This window comes from Rattus norvegicus, chromosome 8, assembly GCF_021556685.1.
Source record: "Rattus norvegicus strain SHRSP/BbbUtx chromosome 8, alternate assembly SHRSP_T2T, whole genome shotgun sequence".
NCBI classification, from domain to species: Eukaryota; Metazoa; Chordata; class Mammalia; order Rodentia; family Muridae; genus Rattus; species Rattus norvegicus.
Genome location: NC_141541.1, coordinates 109,466,312 through 109,491,795, shown reverse-complemented (window position 1 = coordinate 109,491,795; position 25,484 = coordinate 109,466,312). Strand labels below are relative to the sequence as shown.

Sequence of the window (25,484 nt, the reverse complement as noted above, 5' to 3'; positions counted from 1 at the left end):
TGACAGCAGAGTATCAGCTGCAAGTCACACAGTCTTTAGCTTTATGTTCTAAAAGCATGTTACCTACAGGAAAAATTCCCATTTAACATTTTTACTTTTCTTCAGTAATTTAAAAAAAAAAAAAAAGCAGTTATACAGAACCTTTACCCTAGGACTTCATAAAGAAAATATACACTCAGTGAATCTAACCAAAAAGAAAAATTGTAAGCTCTCGAATGCAAAGACTCAGATTATTCATGATACACCGATTTAACTGCAGTCTTGTTTTTTCTTGTTCAGTAATTTCATATCCTGATGGATAAATCCAGTTGCTTCAATAAATTCACAGCTAAGTCATTTGTCAACAACCACATCATAAAGAAAAGCAATATAAAAAAACCAAGGCACTGTAATTAAGTTCTTTTCCCCAGGCTAATAACAGACCATTGAAAACATGCTATCTCAAACTCCTCAGTATTCTACAACATAGAATTAGAAAACTATCATTTATTGATAGACTTAAGGTGTGATACAGGTTTCCAAAAATGTGGCAGTGAGAATACCAGCATAAAAAAGAGAAACTTGTGCTAAAAACAACCTGAATTCATCATTGGCAATGTTACAGAACAGTCAAGGTCCTCACACACTGAGTTCTCCCCACGTTGTCTATATTGCCGACCTCCCATGCATCAAGAAACAAAGTGATCAAATTTGGGAAGCAACAAGGTACTCCATGAATTTTAAAATATTAGGAAAGTTTGGGAGATTTGCAAAATATAGCCTAATTATCCATGTGTACAATCTCATTTCTAGTCATTTCTGCAGTGATCATTAGTGAATAAAAAACAGAGTTACACGATTATATAGCAGGGAATATGGTTCAACACAAAAACTGTTACAAATTTCAGGTAAATACATGTTTCATAAGACACTGCTATCACTTAAAGATTTAAATAAAATTCCAAAACTTGGTAAGCAAATAAAGACAAGACAACTAAGAAGCATTTTCCACCATTTACTCTTGTTATCAAAAATAGTTCAACTCTTCTTGCAAAACAAAAACAAAATCGTACATACTGGACACATACATCACATTTTTCTTCCTATGGCTTTAGCCCACCCCCGCCCCACCGAAAGAGACCAAAAAATTTTTTTTTGGTTTTTTTTTTTTTTTTTTTTTTAAAAAGCCCAATGACAACAACAAAACAACTACCTGACCACATCCACAGAAAATGACACCAGGATACACTACAAAACAGGAGGTGTCATCTGCTCTGTGTCCAAAGGATTCTTCTCCATGTCTTTATGAGGCGAGTAACCATCACTGAACATGCTGTGTGCCAAATCAAAATGACTTCACCACATCCGATCACTAGATGGTGAAGGCGGCAGAAACTGGAACTTCCTAGCAGTATTTTTCTTCAAATAAGCCCTGCCAAAGCAGCAGCTCTGAAATCACACGGTTCTCTCCACCTCGTCAGTCCTTGCTTAACCTGGGCTGTGCTCTTTCAAGCAACTGACTAGACTTCCCGTCAACAGAATGTTTATCTTCCCCATAAAGTTAATAGGAAGAAGTACATTAAAACTGAAACAGTGTGTGCTTTACATGCAAAAGAGCATTCTAAAGAAAACCCTCCGAGCTTCAGACCTTCCTAAATGCACAGGCTTCGTTAAAGGCATTTTTTTTTATTAAGGCCTTGATAAAGAAGCCTTCATTTTGAACAACACCCCCCCCCCAAAAAAAAAAAAAAGAAAGAGAAAAAAAAGGAGCATATTCAAGGTAAAGCCTGTGGCAAATAGGAAATAAATAAAAATGGAAGACGTTGTCAGTGGCAATAAGGATAATGCATAAATCTGGGCACATTGGGGCAGTATTCCAAAATTCTTTTAAATAAAACCCAATTTTTAAATTCTTTTTATATTTTTTAAAGATTCTGTCATGAACTATATAAATTCAATTATATTCAGAATAAAACAGCTCTTCACTTTATGTACCAAACAGAACATTGCTCAAAGTGAAAGGACTTAGGATTTTCTCTCAGAAGTAAATCAGGTAACTAGAAAGAGGGCTGAACTCATAAATATTTAAAGCATAAACAGCTTAACATTTGTGGTCTGACAGAATTTATTTGTTCACCTTTTTAAAAGACAGATTTCTTAAACATTCTAATGAGGGGGAAATTTTTCTTTCATAATACTGCTGATTTAAGAACTGCTACATACACTCCAGTAGCCAATTTTCATGATCAGAAATGGTATTATGTCAGCACAAAGGTTGAGCTGGACACATCAGCTTTTCAACAGGAGAAATATTAATGCGGCATCTGAAGGCAGCACAAAGTCTCCTGATAAACTAATGGCTACTTTTCCACAAAAAAATTAGCACAATCTTTATGGACTGACTAGATACCACTTCCTTACATTTAATCATCAACTTTGATTATGCACAAAGCATGACCATAAACAATGAGGTTATTGTTATTTCCTTGCCAAAGTTCATTTTGTATAAATCAGTTGCATCAGCATTTGTTCTCAAACTATGAGGTTCTGTAAGAACTAAGAACATACAGTTGTAGGGTTACTCCTCCATTATCTGCAAACTATTTCCCCGACACTAACACATATAACTTAGCAATGAAAACACTTGATACAAGTGATCTATATGCAGGAGCTCCGGCAAGTTAAACCAACAGAACCATAGCTGCCGTAAGACTGTAGCTATTTCCTACCAAGGGGTAGGTTTAAAGACCCACTGATTTAACAGTCGAATCTCATATCTATAGCTTCATCCAAACTTTTATCATCATGTGTACTGGCAGCTAAAAATGTCGTTACGGGGGACCCTGTGACATTAATTACACTGGTGCTGGTACTTGCATTACGCACAGCAATGCTAGTCACATTAATGCCCAGAGTGAGCCTGGTCTGCTCCAAGGCCTTTTCTGGCACCGCAAATGCCTCCAGCTTCTTCTCCCCATTGGCCATATAGGAGTTTTGGCAGCCACGACATATACAGTCTAAGCAGGCTTTCCGGTTAGAGTAGCAAGGGCAGCGTTGGCCGCGGCATGTAAGAACACTTGGATTCTGAGTAGCACGCCCACATTTACAGCCTTTCTTTTCCTGGGGCTTTTTGTACACAGTCTTGGTGGGGCTTCCTGGCATAAAGTGATGACTAGGAATCTTTTCCTTTACTGCTTTGTCTTTTTTAAGAATACCTGGCTTGGACTTAGAGTGAGATTTCTTGGATCCATGTTCATGACTCTTTTTCATGCTTTTTGTGGATAAAAGGACAGTCTTGCTGATCTTGGGTGTGGTGCCTCCATTGGGAACAGTGGCTATGGGTTGGAGAGAGAGTTTGCTTTCCCGCTTCACAGTCACAGGGGCAGAGGCCCCCAGGGTTGGGCCCCGGATAATGGTAGAAATTGGAAGTGGCTGAACTTTCTCACTGTCACTTTCCGATCTGGATCGTTTTCGGTTCAACTTCGCTACCTTCGGAGTTGCTGCTGTACATGATAACCCGTGAAGTGCTGGGCTGGTAGACATGAAAACATTATGGCTAAGAGACTGGGAAGAAAGCTGCAAAAAAGGTCCATTGGATACAGTGGCTTCCAAGTTTGGCTGCAAATTAGAACAGCAAACTTCTGTATTTGAAACAGTTTCTAAGCTGCGGAGTACCTCCTCAACACTCAGCAAGAGAGAGTCACCAGGTTTAATATCTTCACTGAAACTACAGATATCAATACCTGTGGAGCATAAGTCAGTGGCTACCGTGTCACAGACAGGTGGCAGGCTGTCAGACAGATCCTCAGTTTTTATATCAACAGTATTACACACATCAATTGTGTTTGGATGTTCAGGCGAAGGGATATTTATACCAAATCTATCTATCGAAAGCCCATTGTAGGTAGGCAAACCATTGATAACAGAACTGCCAATGGCAATGCTGAGGGTGCTCTCGGACATTGGCGATAAAGCAGCCTGAGGATCAGCTGTGGGCTCTGAAGTTGAAGGTAAGGGGGAATGTGTCAAACACAGAGTGAAGGATGAATCGGAAGGTTTCTCTGTCTCCTCACAAAACAATGATCCGTCATTAAGCAAAGCCAAAATATCAGAAGAACAGTCCACTGCTTCTATTATGTCCCGTGCCAGTGTCGTCTGGGTTATGTATTCACACAGTTTCTTGTAGCAATTCACTAGGATGCTCAACTGCTTGTTTTCCTCAAACTGCTCATAGTCTTTGCACCAGCTACATGAAGGTTTCATCATCATTTTCTTGCCTTTACAACTTTTGCAGACATAGTGTTGACAGGTGGAGTTGGTGGGTGCAATAGGATCTTGAAGCAAATGCCCTAAGGGGGGGAGGAGGAAAGCACAGATTTTAGCAAAGCTAAAATACAGTTTCATATAATGGAGTTCAGATATTAATCTCTTAAACTGAAATTGGTTCAACTCACTAGACTGGAGGGGAGGGTACACTGAGATAACTGGAGAAAGAGTCAACATCTTACTTCATTTCTGTAACAGTCTCCATTCCATTATCTCAAATCACAGTCTTGGATTTTGGTCTTGCCCACAATATGTTAAGCACCAACCTTCTTATGGTCTTCTCTCCAAAAGCTACCAGAAGGCAAAGTGTGGTGGTAAAGTGTAGGCTTAAAACCCCTGAGGCTAATACAACTAATACAACAGAAGAATAGACAACTTATTGAACAGAATTGGCACAAATGTAATTTCAACCAGTAATTATATATACGAGTCATAAGATCAAAATGTAAATTACAATGGCAGAAGGGCTCGTTCATTAAAAGGAGTTTTATTCAATTCAAAATCTTCCACAAGGAATAAAACATAAAAACAGAATAAAATGAGGGGAAATGTGTGACAGACATAGTGGTACGCATCTTTAATCCCAGCACTCAAGACAGAGGAGGTGAATCTCTGTAAGTTCAAAGGACAGCATGTTCTACACAGTGAATTCCACGGCACCTAAGGACTGTATAGAGACCCTGACTCAAAAGAACAAGGTGAGGGTTGGTAGGAGAGACCACCATGTTGTACCACCATGCTGGCTCAACAGACTCTTTTTCAACTTAACAACTTCTCTTTACAACACAGAGGTGGGCCATTACGTTTACATGTATTACAATAAAGAAAGACGGAAGTAATACTGGACGACAGAACTCAGAACAGTTGCTACAGTATAAGTCATAGGTATCCTCAGTATAGCAACAGGTTGTGAAAGTCGGGCTGGGTAGTTGGCTCAGCTATTAAGGGCCCTAGGTAACAACACGTGTAGCACAAGTGTGAGGGGCTACATTGCAATCCCCGGAAACCACAGAAAAGCCAGGTGTAGTAGTGGCACACTCGGGTAACTTTGGCAACAGGCGTAGAAAGTAGGGAGAACCATTGGAGCTCATTGGCTCCCACCTCCAGGTTCAGTGAGAGACCGCATTTTAATAGAATAGCAAAGTAATAGAACAGAACATCTGATGTCCTCTCCCACAGCGTCTGCACCTGCACACACACACACACACACACACACACACACACTGCACACACCACACAAACACACACTTGGTAAAAATGGCCTCCCAACTTGAGACAGTCATCAAATTATAAATGGTCTATAAATAAGAACAGCGTAGATCCAGTCCTCGGCACTCCTTACTCCCCTCAGAGGGCGACTGTTTCTTAGCTCCCAATTCAAATGGTTCTTAGTTGACCCCAAACAGTTGACCACTCATCTTCTAGATCATATACACACACATCCCCAAAATTTCTCTGTAATAAAGCTGAAAAGCAAGAGAAAGAAAATGTTCAATTATCTTAAACATATACCTACAGTAAGTCAAAAGCATCATAAGAGACATTAGAAAGCATTTACTTAGCAAAAATAGAAACAAACCAACATTTAGGAGACCTGTATTTAGAGGAAGAGTCTATTTTTTTTTCAAGATTTATTTATTATATATGAGTAATGTGTCTGGCTGTCTGCAGTCACACCAGAAGGCAGCAGATCTCATTACAGACGGTTGTGAGCCACCATGTGGTTGCTGGGATCGGAACTCAGGACCTCTGGAAGAGCAGTCAGTGGTCTTAACTGCTGAGCCATCTCTCCAGCCCCAGGAAGAGTGTATGAACAGGCACAGTGGTACATACTTGTAGTCTTAGCTACTTAGGAAACTGAGGCAAAAGGATAAATTAAGCCTAGAAGTTGACAACCAGCCTGGGCAACATAGTATCTCAATAAAGTCTGTATCAGAAAACTGAGTTTCAAGCCCTTTCTTTTCACTGTACTAGGACAGCCAGAGTGTACACAGAATAAAGCAAATGAATACCAGAAAAGGAAGAGGTCAATCTGTATGTAGCTCAAGGCTACCATCTGTTATAAAGCAAGATCTTGTTTCAAAGATAAATTTAAATTTGCCAAAGGAAAAATTAACCAACAAAACCGGAAATAAAAGCTATCAGAAGAATATCTCACTAGTGCGCTACAAAGTTCAAGAGCTGAAGAAATGCCCTGAACAACTTCATGCTCACGAAGTCAGCTTCAACAAATTCCCAGAAAGCGACTCAAAGTGACATAAAAATTAGAAATCTGAAGAGACACAACCCAAGTAACATTACAAAATATAAACTGAAAATCCTAAGAAAACTCTAAAACAAACTGATCCTAGTTTTTGTTGTTATATATGTCTGACTGTCCTAGTACACACGTGGAGGCCAGAGGTCCACGTGAGCTACCTACCTTTCTATCTGTCACTCTCCATCGGGTCATCAGCCTGTCTTCACCCTGCTACCAATGCTGGGGCCAGACAGGCACCTCCATTGACACTTGCATAGGAAGCCCTTTACCCACTCAACCATCTCCCTGACACCTTCATTTTTACTTTTTAAATAAGTGAACACCAACAACCTCAAGAAAAAAGTTATTAAGCCCTGTGTATACCTAAAGCTGTATACAAGAAAATGACGGGGCTGGGGCAAAAAAAAAAAAAAAGAAAAGAAAAGAAAATGACCACAGCCATCAGGAAGACAGACAACAGTCACTAACAGAGAAAGAAGAATCACATACACCCCTAACCTTCCAGTTCAGAACATGTACCTCCAGCAATCCAAACACGGACTGCAGCAAACTCTTTTCCATTCAAAGTTACACTTGAGGTCCATAAGTGAGGGATTGGGGGGCACATTGAACAGAGTAGAGGGAACCTAGGTATTCAGATTGAAAAAGAAGACATGGGGGCTGGAGATTTAGCTCAGTGGTAGAGCGCTTACCTAGGAAGCGCAAGGCCCTGGGTTCGGTCCCCAGCTCCGAAAAAAAGAACCAAAAAAAAAAAAAAAAAAAAAAAAAGAAAAGAAAAAGAAGACATAAATCTGTCTGTTAGATACTCCCATATCTGTATCTAGAATCTATATATAATTCCAAGAAAGCCATACACAAGAACTCTTAGAGCCAATGAGTTTAGGAAGGCCACAACAAAACACTGTAAAACTGTATGCCGTGATTCTGTGCATTACCAATGAGATATTTTAAATATTTAGAAATACTTATATACAGCGTGCGCGTCTCTCTCTCAGAGACACACACACACACACACACACACACACACACACACACGACAGACAAGTGCTTCCTACACTTAAATGTCAGTGGCTTAATAAAACAAAAGTCAAAAGATCCTGAGACCACTGGCTCTGGCAATAGTAACAACCCTAAAATAAAGCCTACAATGGCAAGCAGGATAAAGTAAAATGCAATGCCAACTGCAATGCCAACAGCTTACACAGGCCACAACCCAGAGACACATCAAATCTCACCTTTAATCCCAAAACTCAGGAAGTATAGGCAGGTTTTTAAACAGATGAGTATCTAAACCAGAATCTTCTCCTCTTACTGCACTCCCTTACTCCTTTGGAATCTTTACTGACTTTTTTCCTAGTGTAAAAAATAACACAAAACAAAACTTTGGGTGTCCGGCTTCTGCGCTCTCTGCCCTCTATTGCACTGGGTTGTGTATCTGCTGTGAGTGCTGTGCTGTTTTGCTACTTCTGCTCTGTTCTATAATTTGAAATCAAGTACTGTGATACCTCCAGTGTTCCTCTGACTGGTTGAGGCCTTTTGTATTTCTCTATGACTTTTACAGCTTTTAACATAGTTTTGTGAAGAATGTCATTGAGATTTTGATGAGAATTATAATGAACTTCTACATGCTTTGTCAGTAACTCCTTAAAAATGTCTTAAAAGGGGGGGGGGTGCTTAGTATGCATTTATACTTTGATAAGAATAAAACCATCCAGATTGCTCATCTCCATCCCACACCCGATAAGGGCCTCTTCCCACAGCTCTACAATCTGCCATCCCGCCTCTTAAGTTCTATCCATTTGACTACTGCACTACTAGTTCAGATCCCTCATCATTTCTCTCTGGAGACTAAATGTTTTCTTATTTCCTTGCCTCAACTTCACCCAATTCCAATAATTCATCTGCTACTCTGCCAATGAGTTATTGTTCTAAAATATAAACCTAACTACAGGATTATCCTTGGAAGCCTTCCAACTGCCTTCAAAACTCAACCCCATTTTCCTCCTACCCCCAGATACTAACACTATAGAATCCCAACCATCAGAAAATATGCACTATTTACTTTGTTTGCGCTCTTCCTTCAATGTTTTCCCTTCAACTCAAATATGGCCTCCCCAGGCAGCTGTCCCGCTCCTTTACCTGAGCTCAGTGTCCCCTGTTAGAGCAATGACTGTATTGTATCTCCACGCCTCAGGAGGCCTTGCTCAAAGGACAATTTTTTTTAAAGACTTTGTTTAATAGTTGGTAATAAGCTGGCATCTAATATAAGAACAATGAAGAATCATAAAATACTAGGTTTATGATTGACTAACCATGAAAATCACTTGTTTCTGTAGTCTCATTTTAATCAAATGGATTTTCATAGAGTACATAGCCAGGTACTGGCAATAAAAAATTAAAGGTGAGTCTATAAAACTCCCAACCTAGTGTTGTCATCCATGTGCTCCCCCTAGTCTCCAACAGGCTTTCCCTCAAACTCACAGCTAAAAGCATGAAATTTAAAGTTTCTGATTTTCTTGTGCCCACCTCTCAAGTACTAGGATTGCAGGCATGTGCTGCTATGACAGCCTTAAAAAAGCGCTGGGGAATCACTCTCAAGGTTTCACATACTTAGCTAAGCAGGCACTCTTACCAGCCGAGCTGCATTTTCAGCCCCTTAATCTAGTTATTTTTGTTTATCCAACATCATCTCTGCATCTCCTACTAAATCTGTAGCAATCACTGACAGAATGTTAGCTTATTTCCACACTGATTTTAAAAAATAATTTTTTAGTATATGTGCTGCCGAAGCGGGCACTTAAAAAATAATTTGATTACTAAACGTGAACAACAGATAGTATGAATAATCAACTACAAGATGTAAGGCTTTTACTGGGACAAGAGAACAGACACAGGAACGAGCCATAGTGAACAAAGACTGCAGCAGGAAAAACTCAAGGAAGAGGACAGGTTCTCACTGGTGTGTAAGGGGCAGGTCGGCCTACGGCTCTCAAACTGGAACTACTGAGTCTTGCCTAGATCCTTTATGATCCCCAATTCCTGAAGCGAGACTGAAACGCTTCCTATGAGGAGCACTTGTGATAGTTTGAGGGAAAATGACCCCCATATATTTGAATGCCTAGTGTCAGTCCCTCCCCCACCCATGAATCAGGATGTAGCTCTCAGCCCCTTCTCCAGCACCATGCTTGCCAGCTGCCATGCTCCCTGCCATGAGGATAATTGACTGAACCTCTGAAACTGTAAGCCAGCCCCAGTGAAATGCAGCCTTTTGTAAAAGTTGTCTTGGTCATGGTCATCTTCACACCATACAACAGCATATGTGGGAGGCAGAGTTAGCATCTCTGCAAAAGAGCCCAATAAGGAACAAAGTTCAACCTCCACATCATTTGACAACATCTGAGATCTCTGCTGAAACTGCTTGGGTAGTGTAGAACATAAATGATAGTATTTCAAATAACCTAGATTATATATAAAAGTGGTATGTAAAACATAATCATTTATATTGGAGCAATAAATGAAAACTGACAAATCTAAACAGGCCTTGTTAAGCCCTAAACCTCTTGAGGTGTTAGAATAATATACAACACTGAATCTTATGCACAAACCACTCAGCATAGATTCTTATTCTAGTAATGTAAGGTCATGTACTAAAGACTAACTGAGGGGTTGGGGATTTGGCTCAGTGGCAGAGCGCTTGCCTAGGAAGCGCAAGGCCCTGGGTTCGGTCCCCAGCTCCGAAAAAAAGAACCAAAAAAAAAAAAAAAAAAAAAAAAAGACTAACTGAAGCCAAGCACTGTGGCTCATGCTTATTATAATCAATCAGCACGAGGAAGGCTGAGACAGAAAGTGTTGTGTGTTTGAGGGCAGCCTGGACACTGCATTCCAGGACGGGTTAGGCTACAGAAACCCATGGGCCTCAAACAGCCAAGTCTAGTGGAACACATTTGTAATCCCAACACTTGTGAGGCTGAAGCAAGATCGGGAGTTTAAGGCCAGACTGGACTATAGCAAGACCCTGTTATCAATCAATCATCCATCCATGATGAGTAAATAATATTTCTCCCAAGTCAAAAGTCTTTGATAGGATTACAATAATAAATCTTTTATAATCAATCTAGTAATCTAAATATCTTTGTTTCCCTCCCTTTTTCAAAATGAAGAATTAACTGCTTAGGTAGTGTCCAGGCATGTTAGACTGCACACATCCCCTGCACTGGAGAAGGCAAGATCAACCTTATACTTAGATCCTATTTGGAAAACGAAACAAAAACATTTTCCTTCTTTCTCTATCACTTATGTAAATAATCCCCACAGTGCAGTTTTATGCCATGCTTTGTGCTACAACCTGCCACTCTATCATTAAAGTACTCTCTGGGGCTGGAGACATGGCTGGGGAATTAACAACACTGGCTGCTCTTGCAGAGGACCTGGAATCAACTCCCAACACCCACATGACAGCTCACAACTGTCTGTGGTTCCAGCTCCAACACCCTCGCACACACCTGCAGGCCAAACACCAATGCACAGACAGTAAAATCATTTGTAAAGATAAAGAAAAGAACGTGTTTTCTGACCTCTTTTTTTCTGACTGAATTACAAAACCAAAACTATTCTCCAAATTAAAGAAGTAGAGAGTTTCCAAACAATGACCTCTTCTTTCTTTTAAAAAGATTTTTTCCCAGCCAGGCGATGGTAGTGCAGTTTTACCCCCAGCAGAGGCAGGTGAATCCCTGCATTCGAGCCCTCAACAGAGGCACGAACAAGTCATACTTCACTTAGTATTCTAGCAAGAGCTAAGAAGACGCCCAGACATCTCTTAGTAACAAATGGGACTTTTATAGCGTTTGTAGGAAGAGCACATCTTACTATTCCACCCACTTTCATGTTTTAGCAAAGCAATACTCTTTCATTTCACTACTGGCAATTAGACAATACATGCTAGTCCACTATACACAATTAAACTGATGCACACCTGAATAATCACCAAACAATTTTGATCTGTACTTTACAAACTGCTGTTCCACTGCATCAGGAAGTTTGCCTTCCCACACTACAGTGTCTCACTAAGCTGCCCTGGCTGGCCTGGACCTGGCTATGAAGACGAGGCTGCCCTTGAATGCTGAGATTAATGGTCTGCAACCACTCTGGCTTTACTGCCCTTTCTTGAAAATCAAATCATTATGCTTATGGAGAAATTTGGTTAACACTTTACTGGTCCATATACCATTTTAAAGGTGCGACTAACTATTAACCTCACACAGAAAGTATCCCAGCACTGCACTGCTGTCACCTGCCATACTGAGAGCTGGGGTAGTCTCCACATGTGGCCCATTTGTGCATTCTTAGAAAGTCTCCCAAATTCTGATAAGCAAACAAGTTTAGAAACCATTCATGACATAGCCTTGTTTTTGCTCTTTGCATAAAAACCTCAGTAACAAGAATTCCTAGAGATCTTTCTGATCAAGTCATCAATAAAGTAGAAAATGTGATTAAATGCTTTAAAAAAAAAACTAGTATGTGGAAAACCATAATATAAAATTCATTAACAAAACATACAAATTGTGACTTTCTTCTAACAAGAGCATCATGTTTTTTCTCTAAATTCTGCTCTTAAAAACATGTAAGTGATCAAGGGGGGACTAGTGGAGAAGGTTCAACAGCTTAAAGCACTTACTCTTGCTGAGGACCTGGATTTGATTCCCAGTGCCCAACAACCAGTTTACAGCAGTCCATAACCCCAGGTCCAGGCATGACACCCTTTTGGTCTCATGAACACCAGACACACAAGCAATGCACATACATGCAGGCACAAATGTATATACAATCCACACAAAACTTTAAAATACATCTTTTAACATTGGGGGGCTGGGGAGACAACTCCGTAAGAACAGAGCTTGCCACCCAAGGGTAAGGACACTAAAGAACAAAGAGTCACTAGAAGTGGCCAACTACCCTAGCCAAAACTCAGCAAATGCCCTGGTCCAGAGAGACCTGTCTCAAGAGATCAGGGTTAAGAACAATATGAGAGAGTGCCCAACTGCCTCCACTTTGGCCTACATCATGAGAGATACTATTTCCATAGGTCTACATCATGAGGGATACTATCTCCATAGGTCTACATCATGAGGAATACTATCTCCATAGGTCTTAACAAGAAAAGGACAAAAAAAGAAGAGCCAAGCACAGTGGCACACACAACCCCATAACACAGGAGGGATCAGGCATTCAGGGCCAGCTTTGGCGAAATAATGAGTTTGAGACAAAAAAGAACAAAGGGGAGAAGGGGTAGAGACTGAACTGTGTAGCCTTAGCTGTTCTAGAACTTGCTTTGCAGATTAAAACTCACACCCACCTCAGCCTCCCAAATGCTAGCATTAAAGGTGAGAGTGAGCAACTACCACCCGGCAACTAATCTTGTTTAAAAATTCATAAACAAACTAAACACTTAAAAATGCTTTAGTATTTGGAATTACGTTTTTACTAAAATAGTTACCATTTTATGTTTTTATTACTACAGGCTTCAGAACTGTAAACACTTCAAATGTAATCATAGCCTTTATTCTTTTCAAAGTGTAAATGCATACTAAGCAGCCCTTCCCCCTTCTCATAAGACATTTTTAACAAAATTATTGACAAAAGCATGTAGAAGTTCATTATAATTCTCATCAAAATCCGAATGACATTCTTCACAAAACTATTTTTTTTAAAAGTCTTTATTTATTTTATGAGTACACTGTAGCTGTCTTCAGACACACCAGGAGAGGGCATCGGATCTCATTACAGATGGTTGTGAGCCACCATGTGGTTGCTGGGATTTGAACTCAGGACCTCTGGAAAAGCAGTCAGTGCTCTTAACCACTGAGCCATCCCTCTAGCCCCCAAAACTATGTTAAAAGCTGTAAAAGTCATAGAGAAATACAAAAGGCCTCAACCAGTCAGAGGAACACTGGAGGTATCACAGTACTTCATTTCAAATTATAGAACAGAGCAGAAGTAGCAAAACAGCACAGCACTCACAGCAGATACACAACCCAGTGCAATAGAGGGCAGAGAGCGCAGAAGCCGGACACCCAAAGTTTTGTTTTGTGTTATTTTTTTTTTAACCAAGGTGTCAAATTTTTACACTAGGAAAAAAGCTTTTTCAACAAATGGACTAGGGAAACCATATAACCAGAATTAAGCTGTAACCCACCTGCACAAAAAGCAATTCAAGGGGGTTGGGGATTTAGCTCAGCGGTAGAGCGCTTGCCTAGCGAGCACAAGGCCCTGGGTTCGGTCCCCAGCTCTGAAAAAAAGAAAGAAAAAAAAAAAAAAAAAAAAAAAGAAAAAGCAATTCAAATTGGACCAAATATCTCCATGTAAGACCCAAACATTTCTAGGAATTACACACTAGAATACACTTCAAGATACAGGCATAAGATTATATCTATATATACACACACATATATGTGTGTATATATGTATATATACATACATACACCAAGAAGGTCCCAAAGCACCTAGCATCAAGTCAAACTTACCACATATACAAACCCACCACGCGTACAAACATGAAAACGTGACACAATGAGAAGAAAAGCCCATCGAGCAACAAATCCAAACATGAAAGATAACAGAATGAACACCACCACTAGGGGAGGAAAGAAAGACTACGTTCTGATGCATTCAAAAGTGCTTTAATATACCTAATAGACGAGAACAGTTAACACTCTGAAGACAATCAGAAAGCACTAGTAACAGAGTACTAGTACTCAGTACTCAGTAACTGAAGAAACCAAAAGAAATCAGTACAGGCACAGAGAGGATCTGAACACTATTAACCAACTTTTGTTAAGATGCTTAACTGACTAGAAAAAAAAGCCTCCTCTGACCAACAGATCGATAAGCAATTCTTTTTCTCATCCAAGTAATAAGGTTTCACAACGTAATTCAGGTTCCAAGGTTAGAAATGTTATGGTTCTAGTGTCAAGAACACTCTTCATTCTTCTGGATTACAAACCCACTACTTGCAAGGTGGGAGGGGGGGTCAAGGAGGACCCTTAGACTCCACTCCATCCAATGGTGCTTTAACATGAGAAAATGCTACCATTGCATGGGTCTAAATGCTTTCCAGAAAGCTCCTACAATGCTCATTTTATATGAACTACACATGTTGAAATAATGACAAAACATTACTTTAACCAATAAGAATACCAAATTCATAAACAAATTTCTGTTTTGTCTGTAAAGACAGAGTCCTCACTTGACTGCCTAGGCTAGCCCTAACCTTTTGGTTCAAGTGGCCTCTCTGTCAGCTTTCCAAGCAGCTGCTGGTTCCAAAGACACACCTCACCACGCCTGAACAGCTCTGGGTTCTGTCTCTTTCCACAGTATCTCATATGTAGCCAAGATGATCTCAAACTTGAACTCTCTTGCCTCAGCCTCCTAAAGAGCTGAAATTACATACATGCAAAACCAGACTGGGCTTCAAACTTCAGTTCTAATAAACTTCATTTTACAATAAAACAAAAACATTAAATGCTTTGTCCAGGCCACTAGAGCAGATGGCCGCATGCAGTCACACTTGACAGTACTGTGGACACAAAAATCCTCACTAAGCTGCTATCAGGGTAACTCAAAGATGCTTCCTGTCTCAGAAAAGACAAAATCTTCCTGCCAACAGTCGAAGGGCAAATTTTTTTTTTTTTTTTTGGTTCTTTTTTTCGGAGCTGGGGGCCGAACCCAGGGCCTTGCGCTTCCTAGGCAAGCGCTCTACCACTGAGCTAAATCCCCAGCCCCTCGAAGGGCAAATTTTAACCAAAGGTTTCTCACCAAGAAAAAACAACCTGGTGTCTCCCTAAATATACAGGTACTGAAACTCAATGATACCAAAAAGAAAACCCACAGACAGTCCATACCAACAACTGACTATGAAGAAGATTCAGAAATGCATCGGATGGACTAGATTTCCGTATCATTTATGGCCAGAATCCCAAATTTCTACATCAGGCATGTTTTACTTCAAAGGAAGTGTTCAGCAAATTTCCTGGATACAATTCTTTGCAGGGGCAGAAGCAGGGAGACAGATGAACTAAGAGAAGGCTCAGCGGTTAAGAGTGCTTCCTGCTCTTGCCTGGTGACTGGTTAGTTCCCAGTACCCACTGCAAGTGCCACATGATCTGTAACTCCCAGCACTCAGGAGGACAGCCAGGGCACTACAGCACTACCCTGCCCGGGGAGGGGTGGGAGGAGGTAAAGCAACTTCACATTAGGGTCTGATTTAGTTCTCCCTTATTCTTGAAGGCTATGTTCCAAGATCCTTAGTAAATTCCAGAAAAACAGTACGGTACACTGAACCTGATTTTTTTTCTAGCAATACATCCCAATAATTGTGACATACAATAATAAAAAGTTGGGCTGGAAAGATGGCTCAGTGGTTAAGAGCACCGACTGTTCTTCCTGAGGTCCTGAGTTCAAATCCCAGCAACCACATGGTGGCTCACAACCATCTGTAATAAGATCTGATGCCCTCTTCTGGTGTGTCTGAAGGCAGCTACAGTGTACTCATACAATAAAATAAAATCTTAAAAAATAAATTTATAAAAAAAAAATAAAAATAAAAAGTATATGAATGTGCACTAAAACATCCTCTTTCTCCCTCTGTGTGTGTCTCCCTAAACATTCTATATTCAATGGAGAATGTATGCTTAGTATCATAAAGTCCTGGTATTTAAATCCTAGCTTGGTAGGAGACAGTGACTTAGGCTTTAGTCCCAGCTCTTGGGAAGAGAGGCGGCGCTTAAAGTCTAGGCCAGCCTGGTCTATATACATAGCAACTTCCAGGCCAGCCAGGGCTACACAGTGAGACTCATCTCACAAATGAGCAAACAACTTAAAAGAAAAATTAAAGAACCCCCCCCTTTTTTTTAACTTCAAGTTGAAAGCTTTCACCTTTTCACTTAAAGGAAATCTTTCTAATATTTTTCTTAGAAAAATCCAAATTGCTAGTCACTCCTCTACTCATTTATTAAGTAAAATAAGGGTTATCTGAACATAAGCACCATGGTATATAAGAAATCTTGCATAGGTGAGTTTTCTAATCAAGACCACTAAGTACAATGGGGGGGTAGCATATACAAAGTATACATAGAGCATACATCAAGTATATACAAAGCATATAAATGAACATATACAGAGAATACATAAGGTTTATCCAGAGTAGGAAAAAGAGCAGGACAGAACAAAGACCAACTAATGTTTATAAATTAGTGTCTTTTCAGAACTTTCCTTTGATATTATTAGGCTGTGGTTGACTATAGATAACTGAACTTGTGCAAAGTGCAAGTACAAAGAGGAGAGCTGTAATTCCGAGGTATTTATATACCCTTGTTCATGATAACAATGAAATAGCGAAGAGGCAGAAGCAACCCAAATGCCCATCTATAGAAGAATGGAAAATACATGTATACAAGAGAATTATTCTTCAGCCTTATAATGGAAATCATGACACATGATATAATATGGAGGAACCTAAGGACATTATGCCAAGTAAAATAATCCAGACACAAAAAGGTAATATGATCCATTTATATTAAATACACACACACACACACACACACACACACACACACACACACACACACACACACAGAGCACAGTCAAGTGTACCCACACAAAGCTGGTAAGATTGCTTAGCAAGCAGGTAAAGACACTTAGCTGCCAAGTCTGAAAACCTGAGTTTGATTCCCTAGGACCCACATGGTGGAGAGAACCATAAGTGTGTGCACGCAAATACAATAAATGCTTAAAATTTGTTTTATAAAAGCAAAGTAGAACTGAAGAGATGGATCAGTCAGTAAAGTGCTTGCTGTGCAAACACAATGACCTGGGTTTATTCTTCAGAACCCAAATAAAAAGCTGGACCCACCTATAATCTCAGGGTTGAAGAAGTAGACAACAAGGCCCCTTACTGTCCAGTGAGCTAGCCTAGCTGAATGTGTGCTTGTGTGTGTGTATGCATGTGTGTATGTGTATGTATCTGTGCATATATTTATTGATTTATTTCCTTCTTGTGATGCTAAAGAAACAAACCCAGGGGTGCACATGCTAAGTAAGCCTTCTACCAGACTCTACAGACTGCACTGAGGCTATGTAGCCTAGGCTAGTCTCCAACACTGAGTCCTCATGTTTCCACCTCTCAAGAACTGGGATTAAAGTCATGTGCCACCAGACTCAAAGAGAGTAACATACTAATTATAAAAAGAACTCATGTTTAAGCGAAAGGATTTAAATAAATATAAAACGCTTAAATAATATTGGGGGCTAGAGAGATGGCTCAGTGGTTAAGAGCACTGACTGCTCTTTCAAAGGTCCTGAGTTCAATTCCCAACAACCACATGGTGATTCACAACCATCTGTAACAGGATCCAATGCCCTCTTCTGGTGTGTCTGAAGACAGCTACAGTGTACTCATCGTATATATACATAAAATAAATATTTTTTTTAAAAAAGACTGTGCAAGCTGGTTGTGGTGGCGCACGCCAGTAGGATTTGAAGGAGGCAGAGGCAGGAGGATCACGAGTTTGAAGCCAGCCTGGGCTACACATTTAAAACAAAAAGACTGTGCAAGCTAAAATTTAAAAACAAATAATACATATGCAATTAATCACTCAACTCAGATGGCCTTTAATTTAGCTTCTCTCTAAAAGAAAAAAGTATAATGTACTCATGGTTTGATGTTCAACACACACATCAGAAGTCCACTGGTATTTACAAATTAGTTTGCTCTTGCACCAAAGTATTTCTGCCCAAAGAGAATCAGAACTCCAAACCTGAACAGATCACCATCATCATCCTTTACTAAATCCAGTGTGAGTCCACCTCGGCTTTCACCAACAACGGAAAAAGCAGTAAAACCAAAGTCATCCTTCATAAAGCTAATGAACAAGTTTACTTTTCACAGGGATTTGCCATTCTCAGAGCACATCCTTCCTATGCTAATGATGCTAGAAAGGTTTCTTTTCAGTGATGCAAGCACTCTGCCACTCAACAAATAATGTTTAGATAGCAGTCAGATAGAGGTAGAGTGGTGACTAAACCAGGTAAGACTGCCCATCAGGGAGCCACCCACCTCGCAGCACCATGTAATAGGTAGGACTAAGGAGAGATGGCAAGTACTCAGGGATATGGAAATGTCTCAACAGCTACTAACAACTGCATACAAGGTTGGCAATCCCTCACACCCACATAAAGATGAAGAAAACCAACTCCAGAAAACCGTCCTCCAAACTCCATGCATATACAAACACCTTGAACCCACACTAATAAAACATTTCTAAAGATTTATTTATGTGTGCATATGAGTGTTCTATTTGCATGTACACCTGATGACAGAAAAGGACATGAGATCACTTTTTTAAAAAATATAGATTATTGTGAGTCACCATGTGGTTGTTGGGACTTGAACTCAGGACCTCTGGAAGAGCAACCAGTGCCCTTAACTTATGAGCATCTCTCCAGCCCACTAATAAACATTTTTTAAAGTCAGTACATTTTAAAGTCCTTAACATACAAAACAACAAACAAACAATACTGGTCATTATGTCCATACGCCAGTGGAAAATATTAATCTCCAACCCAGACCCTGCCTGTTTGAGGTCTTAAGTTCAAATCTTAAGTTCAAAGATGGCTCACAACCATCTGTAATGAGATCTGATGCCCTCTTCTGGTGTGTCTGAAGACAGCTACAGTGTACTTATATACAGTAAATAAATCTTTAAAAAAAAAAAAAAAAAAGAATAATACCTAAAAGGCAAGCCCAAACCACTTTGTTTCTAGACCCATTAAAGTTTCAGGACAGTATTTGTATTCCAAAATACAAATCTGGTCATATTATTTTATAGGACTACAAATACCTCCCACAATAACTTCAAGTTCTAACAGTCTAACTGTATCAAACGTATAGCACTTAAAGACTGACAAGTCTACAAAACCTTAAATCCATACACCAAGTATCAATTCTCAGACCAACAAAAGAAACCCAACTGCCTGATAATGCTAAGCTAGTGCTAACAGTAAGGCCTTAGAAGTGACGTTGAAAGCTACTCAGTTACTGTTCTAGCCACTCCCTGGGGTCTGGAAAGAACAGCCATTCTCCAAAGCACTGCTCTCATTAGTCAGAAATGTCAGACGCTTAAATATACAAAGTAACTGAGAAAGAAACAGTGGCATTGTTAACTAACACTTCAAAATCAATCTGAGGTCCAGTGACTGTTCCAAATTTAACAAGTGACCTGGCCGTTCCAGGCTTTTTCATTGTGGGATATGAAGCATCCTGGGGCTGGGGAGATTGCTCAGTTAAAAAAGCACCAGCACTCATGCAGAACCAGGTCCAATTACCAACATCAACATGGCAGCTCTCAACTGTCTCTAACTCCAGGCCCAAAAGACTCAACACCCTCTTCTGGCCTCAACAGACACTGCATGCACACAATACAGATATACACATCAGCAGACATACTAGTGACACACACAAAAATAAATAAATAAAACCTCAAAAGACATAACAAAACAAAAGTAACCTTTTTAAGTGGGATAAAGTACTTAGTATGTGCCAGTCCACGACTTTGAGTAGATTTGCTCCTGTAAATTTAAAAGGTTTCATGACAGGGCTAGAGAAAAAACTAAGCAGATAACATTCCCACGGCAGCTCATAACCATCTGTTAATTTTTTTTCCCCCCGGAGCTTGGGACCGAACCCAGGGCCTTGTGCTTGCTAGGCAAGCGCTCTACCACTGAGCTAAATCCCCAACCCCACCATCTGTTAATGTTAACTTCAGTTGCAAGACATCTGGCAACACCTTCTGGACCCCAAGAGCACACTCATGAGTGCAGCCAAAACAGTAACACATATAAAATAAATTAAAAATGTTTTTTGACTTTTTTAAAATACTACAGCTAAGCACAGTGGCACACTGCATTTAATCCCAACACTATAGAAGTAGAGGCAGGCAGACTGTTGAGAGGTCAGCCTTGTCTACACAGAAATTCCACACCATCCAGGGCTAGTAAGACCCTCTCTCTCAAATTAAAAAGAAGAGGAAAGCCTACCATAGGAGCTGAAGAGACAGCTATCCTGTCAAAAGCACCTACTACTAACAGGCAGTGGTGGTTTCCGCCTTCAAACCTGGAAGGCAGAGGCAGGCCAACCTGTTCTATAAATCCAGTTATGAGACAGCAAGGGGGGTTGGGGATTTAGCTCAGTGGTAGAGCGCTTGCCTAGCAAATGCAAGGCCCTGGGTTCAGTCCCCAGCTCTGAAAAAAAGAAAAAAAAAAATGAGACAGCAAGGGCTACATAGAGGAAACCCTGTCTCAAACAAGCAAGTATCTGCTACTTTTACAAGGAACTGGGATTAAGTTCCCAGCATGCACTGTAACTCCAGTGTCACAAGATCTAATGCCCTCTTCTGACCTCCTAGGGCACCTGCATGCGCATATGCATACTCAGGCGCATACACATAAAATAAAAAACAAATTTAAAAAAATAATAAACCCACACAAAAATAAATGTAAGGAAAAAGAAGATAAAGGAAACTAAAGCAAAATTTAAAGCAACCTGTGTACCACAGTTCAGAAGTAAATGGTTTGAATAGAAATGGACCTCATAGGTTCATAGGAAGTGGAATATTTTGGAAGGATAAAGACTTGAGTCCTTGTTGGAATAGGTGTGGCCTTGTTGGAGCACCAGGCCAAGCGCGCGCGCGCGTGTGTGTGTGTGTGTGTGTGTGTGTGTGTGTGTGTGTGTGTGTCTGTTTTGCATGTGGGTGCATCTGTATGTCTGTCTGTCTCCCTCTCTTCTTGATGCCTGCCAATCCAAATATAGAACCCCCTGGCACCTTCTCCAGCACCATATGTGTTTGCCAGGCCACCATGCTTCCTGCCATAACACCAATCACCAATTAAACCTTTGAACGAGTAAGCCAGGCCCAACTAAATGGTTCCCTTTATAAGAGTTGCCATGGTCATGGTGCCCGAAGATAAGCAGGAAAGCCAAGGCATGAAACTATTGCCAAACACAGAGCTTTTCTCCCCCTTCCTCCCTCCTTTCCTCCCCCCTCCCCTCACCTCATTGGGCAGAACAGAGTGGGAGTAGCAGCACAAAAATGCACAATAAACAATATTTTTCCCTAAAGACTTATATAATACACCAGAAAACTAATATAACTACAAAACTGAATTGTAGGGAACTATAAAACAGCGTAACAACTAGAACAAAGGGTTGTAGAGGTTCAGAAGACAAAGAACTTTTTGCTAGAGTGAGCGAGGAACAGTCACAAAAGGGAGCAAATAAGTTTTAGGACCTTTACAGAAAATGAGCAAAAGAAACTTTAAGGAAGCCAGGCCTTACTGGTGCAGGACTGTAGTGCCTGCCAGGTATTCATGAGGCCGAGGAAGGAAGGTCACTAGTTCAAGGGCAGCTAGTCAACTACAAATGTACATGATATGTACAAGGTCCCATGTTCAAGCCCCAGAAGGTGGGGAAGAAATGTAAGGAAGAAAAATACAAATAACACGCTTAAAAAGGTAAAAACAAAGTAAAAACACCTATTTGACTGTGGAAATTGACCACAAAATACAAGTCTATTTACAGCACCAAAATAGAATTAAACTTAATTTTCACATATGTATTATTTTCATGAAATAAAACTGCACATGAATACTATTAATGAGCTTGTTTTTTGAACTAAAAAAAAAAAAAACCAGTATAGGATTGTACCTGGCACAAAAATAAGTAGTGCTAGAGTTGAATAAAATAATTTCTCTTTGTCTTGATACTCATGGGCCTGTGGGGCCTGAGGGAGACATAGACCAACATCTCTATTGTCAAAATGTTATTAAAGGCCGCCCAACTGTAAGTAGAACCCACAAATCCTTTCCATAATATGAAAGGGCAGGAGGGAAGAACCAAAGAGAATGACCACTAAGTTAAACAGTCATAAAATTGATTGTGTTGCCAAGACTGAGCACTAAATAGACCACAGCTAGGCTTTTTATGTGTAACTTCAGGACCAGTGAGATGGTTCAGAAGTTAAGAGCACAAACTGTTCTTCAAGGCCTAGGGTCTCAGCATCTCCATGGCAGCTCCTAATAATAGTAACTCCATTCCCAGGGCATACAGCTCTTTTCTGACCTCTCAGGCACACAAGACACATGGTGTATATACATACACACAGACAAAACAGCCAAACACATAAAAATAATCTGTTTAATGTGTCTTTTTTTTAAATCCATGTTTAAATTATTAAGGCCATGTTTAAAAACTTAAACCACATCTGAATAATTTAAAATCCCACCCGGCTTGATGGAACACACCAAGAATCTTTGCACTCAGAGGGCTGAGGCAGGAGCTTCTCCAATTTGAGGCCAGCCTATTAAACAGCAGGATGCTTATCCAGCATACTGAAGGTCCTGGGCTCCCCACTTAGCAATGCAAAAAATAAATAAGCTTTTCAAGTTCCAAGCATTCAAGCACCATCCAAAAATCCCCATTTTCTAGCAGAGTTAAGACCTGCCCATCTGGTAAAGAGGGTAACATATTTTCAAATGTCAGCTGACAATGCCTTTACTAAGTATAGCTGTCTGCAGAATAATATGGCCATGACCTTCCTGACCTGTCTTTCCCCTACTTTACCAAGGATCCTCCTCAAAAACAAAGGGGGAGCAGAGTGTCAGGGAAAAAGAAGTTGGGTTCACTCTACAGCCTCAATCTTAGATGCTCTATAAAGTAAAGGCAGAGAGCTCTTCAATAGGCCCTGAGTTTGATGACCAGCACCACCAAAAATTAAGTGAGACTGCAAGACAGAGTACCACTAAACCAAGCAAATTCTCGGCCACTTCCCTTGGTTTTATCTAAACTGAAAGCAAACTAACTCAGCACCTAGCCCTATGCTCACTTTACACAACAAGACACTGAGGCCCACGGCAACCGTTAAGTCATCTGCTCTAAGTGACTGCTTCCCTATAAAAGTACTGTCTGTTAGTCTTCAAGCAGTGCTTAATCACTTTGTTGCTTAACGCTTATGAAACTAAGTACCTAACCAGGAAAAACCCAATCTCCACTCTTTCAGTCCCCTCAGTGCCCTGCCCTGAGCTATACAAAAAAATGATGGGTGAATCTTGAATACCATTTCTATGGTTCAGCCACTACTCTCGAAAAATTACTCTTCTCCACTTAAAGTGCTACAATGTCTAAATTCTGACCAAACAGAATGTCGGGGTTAACAAATCCTCCAATAAGCGCAGTGAGGTGCATCATGTGCTCTTTCGTTTACCTCAAAGTCTCATTTACTAATAGGTGGAAGATGTATACCATCTCGAGAGACAGGACAATCGTTCTGGTTTTTGAGTGCCAAATACTGTATGTGCCCAGTAAACACGCGTGATCACTCTTTAAACACTTTCCAATTAGACAATATTTTCACTCATCTCTAACAAATCATTAAGTATTGTAACCGACAGGGGTTAGTACCCTTTGAAAGAAAATCTAAAAATAATCCTCTGAAACCGGGCATGGCTGTGCATGCCTGAAATACCGGCATTCAAGAGACAGACACGAAGACCACTAGTTCGAAGTCGGCCCAAGCTACATAGTAGGAACTGCCTTAAAAAGCAAAGTAAATAAATAATGCAACTCTGCCAGGACACCTGACAGTAAAACTACAGAAAAGCCTAATCTGTAAAAATCTCACCAACTAAAGAGTGCCAGCAGCTTCATTAGGTCTGGGCTAACCTTCAAACCATCCGTTGTAGAACCTGGGGCACTGAGGTCTCTGACTGGAGGTGCATCAAGCTTATACCATCTATCCTCTGCAAAACACCAATTTAGGGAGTGCAGTGCATAGGTCTTAACAATGTTTGACCACATTTAATGACAAAGGTATTCAATCAGTTCCTGCAGCAGAGGCTTAAAAAAAGAAAGAGCACGCTGCTGGCACTTCAACCCCATTCAAGACATCACCGCTATACGTGTGAAGCCGTCGGAGAATTTTTTAAAATAGATTTTAAAAAATAATAAAACACCAGAAAGATGGTTCAAGGCGAAATAAAACCGTTTTTGAACGTTAAAGCCGCTGTACAAAGGTGGCTGAAAAAGGCTCTCGGCCTTTCTGAAACGCCGGGCAAAAGTCCCTGGGCGAGTTTCAAAACTAACGACCGTGTACTACCACTGCACAGTACCACCACTTAAAACGAACTACCGGGGCCGGCCAACCGTTCACGTTACTACTGCCAGAGGGACTTTAGAAAACAAGCAGGGAAAGGGGAACAATAAAGAAGCGTCTCACCGCAAACACAGCACGAGAGGGACTGTCGGAAGTAAGGCAAGAGCCTGTTAATCTCTGTAAACGCCTTGGGGTCTCCGGGGTCGTAGTTGAGCACTAGGCGGCTCGCGGAAATGTAGAGAGCAGTAGCATTCACCGGGTTCATTGCAGACACTTCGACACCAATGGCTCCCGGTTGAAAAGAAATTCCGGATCCAAGTTTGTAAGCAGCCAGGGAACAATGGCGAATTTGCAACAATTCGGAAGAAATCTGAGCAGAACCACTGGCCAAAGCAGCAACCAAAATCCGTGCAAGTTTGTGAAGCTGAAGCAATCCTCCCACACATGGGGCCTTGGCGCCCCTCCTCCGTCCCTGAGACTTGCAGACCGAAGAGAGACAGAGAAATCAGCGATCGAGTTCGTCCGAGGCGACCGCGGCTGGGTGCTCCGGTCGCGATCCGTGCTCGGTCTAGCCCCGCGGCTCGGCGGGCGGCCTGCGCTCGAGCTGCATGTCCGGCCGCGGAGGCACCTCCGGGTGGAGCTGGCGCGCACAGGAGCGGGCCCGGTGGGGTCCAGGCGGGGCACGCTTCTCTTCGGACGGCGGGGCCCTTACTCCATCGCAG

General features: G+C 40.9%; 1 protein-coding gene and 1 long non-coding RNA gene across 5 annotated transcripts in view; both read right to left on the bottom strand.

Annotated features, from left to right (window-relative positions):
- Window positions 1–25,484, bottom strand: part of LOC148004318 (uncharacterized) — a 114,154-nt gene that overhangs the window by 87,432 nt on the left and 1,238 nt on the right. The gene's annotated exons all lie outside the window — the stretch shown is intronic.
- Window positions 467–25,405, bottom strand: Msl2 (MSL complex subunit 2). The gene is given in 2 exon segments (NM_001401885.1): window positions 467–4,328; window positions 24,886–25,405. Coding segments are annotated over 2 exon segments (1,734 nt in total). The 5' UTR covers window positions 25,028–25,405; the 3' UTR covers window positions 467–2,736.